Source organism: Phalaenopsis equestris, unplaced genomic scaffold (assembly GCF_001263595.1).
Source record: "Phalaenopsis equestris unplaced genomic scaffold, ASM126359v1 Scaffold230774, whole genome shotgun sequence".
NCBI classification, from domain to species: domain Eukaryota; kingdom Viridiplantae; phylum Streptophyta; class Magnoliopsida; order Asparagales; family Orchidaceae; genus Phalaenopsis; species Phalaenopsis equestris.
In genome coordinates this window covers 1-3,769 of record NW_018248744.1, presented here as the reverse complement: position 1 = coordinate 3,769, position 3,769 = coordinate 1, and the positions used below count along the sequence as shown (strand labels likewise).

General features: G+C 40.8%; 1 protein-coding gene across 1 annotated transcript; it reads right to left on the bottom strand.

Moving 5' to 3' along the window:
* Positions 1-3,208: 3,208 nt before the first annotated feature.
* LOC110038097 (pectinesterase 3-like) lies at positions 3,209-3,766 on the bottom strand (the record flags this gene model as incomplete). Its single annotated transcript, XM_020742863.1, has 1 exon — positions 3,209-3,766. A coding segment is annotated over one exon (522 nt), but the record flags the coding sequence as incomplete, so codon positions are not given.
* Positions 3,767-3,769: the final 3 nt, after the last annotated feature.

Below are 3,769 nucleotides of genomic sequence, written 5' to 3'. Positions count from 1 at the left end.
AAAAAAAAGTTCGTTTAATTTTGTAATATATATTATTTTAATTTTTTTTAGGTTTTTAACCTAATTTTTGTAAGTCTCTGTTCATCGTGAGTTATCGCTTATTTTATTAGATACAACTCTTCATTAGTTTATGTTTAATTGATTATGACATATTTTTATAATCCCAAACCATATATAATATAGTAATTATATGAATATGATAGCCGTTTTCTAAGCTATTTTAATTGATTATACGAGCCGGCCTTATATGTATAATTGCTTTGTTGGATATAGCGTCTGATAGAACCATACATAGGCCTAAGATATTTAATATAATAACATAGACATAATCACATACAGACCCCCCGAAACATTGATATTTACAAATTAACCCCTGAACTGGTATATTTTGTGCTTACATTGTGGGTGGGGTTCTAAACATTGAGGGCTAGTTAACCACTGATCAATGGCAATGTATGGTTAGATAAGCACAGGTTAGATGAAGTAGAATCAAAATTGACCAAATCAAGAAGAGCTTAGATCAATTAAATCCAAAGGAAAATAATATGCTTCTTATATAGATCAATTTTTAATAATCAGAGTCACATTTATTTTGTGTTATCTCTTCATGAAAATAATATTTACTTTACCTCTAACTCTTTGTGACATCAAACTTTCAATCAGAATGCAGAAGTTTACCAGTCAATGACTTCATCATTCGAAGCATCAATCTTTTGCACCTTGATAACAACTACTCATTCCTCATCCGCATTGAAAGAAAGCGACCCAATCTTGAATTCATTAGTATTGTACACATCAAAAATTCTAGCAGGAATCTCAAATAGAAAGAATTTCCAAGATGAAAGAGCATTTCCTCGAGATAAGCAATCAGCCGAGCATGAAGGTGCGTCTCCAAAATCATGGATTGGTTCAAGCTTTGGAGATGGTTCCCCGCTCGGTAGCGACAAAACCCGCCGAAAGTGAGGTGTAAATCATCCCGGATGCAAGTTTTGTCCGATACCCCGCATAGGCTGCGGCAAGTTCCGCATAAGTGCTTGCAATATTAGGAGATCCGGCTGAGGCGATGAACAAACCAGTCACGTGAGACATGCTCTGTAAGACTTGAGCAGAACGGAAAGTGAGCCGCAACTTTCTCAATGAAAAAAGCCGATCGATCACATTCGACCGACCAACCCTGCAGTCACAGTCGCTGCTGCAGATCCTTTCGACCGAGGCAAGTGGTAAGGAGCTGAGGCGAGTGATTATCACGATCCTCCTGCATTTGCTGCCACAGGAAAGCGGTGGCGCCTTGGCGATGGAGAGAGAGAAGGCCTTTAAGATTATCTCCTCCATGGAGAGATTTATTGATGAATTAGCCAGGTCAGAGATACACCAGAATAGTGGGTTGTCCAAAAATGTTGTGGAGTTTTCCTATAACGCGGTGGTCGTTGATGTGTAAAAAAGCATGCTTAATTTTATTTTTATTTTGCACATTTTTATGAACGAAATTGTACTTTAAAGATGAGTATTTTCATATTTTTCTTACAGGTATGCATATAGTAGAAATGGAACGTAGTGGAGAAGAAATGGAGCGAAACGGAGGTGACAAGGAGCAACGTGATTCAAGAGTCTGGCGCTAGCCATTGAGCGCCAAGGCGCTCCTACCAAGCGCCACATTCTTTGGCGCCTAGGCGCCAGTGCCGAACCAGCAGACAGAGAGGTTGACGCCTAGTGGAGCCTGCGCGGCAACAACTGCCAGACATTTTTTAGTAGTTACTCCCACACAATTTGGGGAGTTATGCAGACGATATATGGGCTTATTTGAAGAGTTTTAATAATGAGAGCTTTGCTGAAGTCCATGGGGAACACTTCTGAAGTGCAGGGGAGAGTCTGTGGAGATTAGTGAGTTGTATTGGAGGGAAGACATTCAACATTGCAGTAAGGATTGGGAGATACTTTAGTGAGGCATTTCCAACATTTCGTAAAGAAAAAAAACTAAGTATTGCGTACTCTTTTGTATTGTAATTTTTTGTAAACACAATTCTAGTTGATTTGTTTTGTTTTAAAGATGTGTTGTGGTGTTTTCTCCGTGCTATGTGAGTAGTCATTTTACCTTTTCTCTTGTGGTGAATAAGTAGGTAGTGTAGGAATTATAGAATGCTTTAAATTGGTTTTCAATCATTAATGTGATGTGTATGCTTCAAAGCTTTATTTATTTATTATTCTGGCCAAATGAGTGGTTCAAATGTATTGCGATCCATAATAACTCGGGAGAGCTATGGAAGAATGATTAAAACATTCACGTTGAACTATAGAGTATGAAGCAAAAGTAAACTATATGAAGATGCAAATGAATAGAGAAATAATCTTTGATGGGTTCAAATTGGAGTTTAAGGAATTAAAACCAGTTCAACCAAACTTATTTATGCACTCGAGAGAGGGTAAATATAAGAGCTGCTCATGTTTCTCCCCAGCCGCAGTTACAATTTGAAGTATTCATTTTCCTACACATCACTTATATCATTGCAAGGGAGGGTAGTTTTATAACTTGATTATCACCAATTCAAATATATTTAGTAGAATTTCTGTACTAGTAAGCCTTCACGAGTGGTTTGTAATTCAGTAGGACTAGTGAGCCCATACAGGATATCCGACGAGACTTGTTGTCCAGATAATTTACGAAACACTTTTGGCTGGTCTTGTTTTCCTACACATCACTTATATCATTGCAAGGGAGGGTAGTTTTATAACTTGATTATCACCAATTCAAATATATTTAGTAGAATTTATGTGCTAGTAAGCCTACAAGAGTGGTTTGCAATTCAGTAGGACTAGTGAGCCCATACAGGGTATCCGACGAGACTTGTTGTCCAGATAATTTGCGATACACTTTTCACTGGTCTTGCGAGACTTGTTGTCCAGATAATTTACGAAACACTTTTGGCTGGTCTTGTTGCTAACGAGTGTGAAATTATATCCAGAGCTTGAACCTATCATTGGTTTTGAAGACACGACTTCATGTTCGGTTTTAAACCATCGGTTGATTGCTTTCCTCGAGAGGAGGGTCTTTCATCTTAATTGTTTGTTCTCTTTGAGATTTGTGCTGATATTTTTGGTGTCTATATTGGCAAATAACATTACTTTGAGCATTATTATTTTCTTCCAAGATCGAGCTTCTTAAAATTTTCCATTTTATTTTAATCAATGTGCTATCAAAATCAAACACTCTCAAACATTTAACCAAAACAAAAAACACATTACAAATTTACAAATTGGGCTGAACCTGCACGCCCGCCTGCGCTATCCACTCTTCCCCACCAAGCAAAGCAGCCACCGCAAACTTACTCGCTTCATCCGCACTCATCGCGGGCCTGTACCCGACCCACTTGACCCGACCCGCAACGCTCGCCCCCGGGCCCGTATTCTCATACTCCGCATAATCAATAGTATCCGGCGGCGGCACGCCCGGCAACCAAGCCAACCAACCCGCCGGGTCGACCACCGACCCGATCTCCGACCTCATAAAAACCGTCGTGGAATAGTTCTTCCAAGGCCGGCCCAAAAACGTGGGCCGGGTGACGGGATCGTAGGGGCGGATGGCGGAACCCTGGATCGAAAAGGCGGTGTTCTCGTTGGGATCCTTCTTCCCGTGGGCGGTGATGGTGTTGGACTGGTTGGGGAGGGGCTGGCGGGGGAGGATGGTGCAGTTCTGGAAGACGGCGGAGGAGTCGCCGAAGATGAAGTCGACGGTGCCGGCGATTTGGGAGTCGCGGTAGAACTGGCGGTTGGA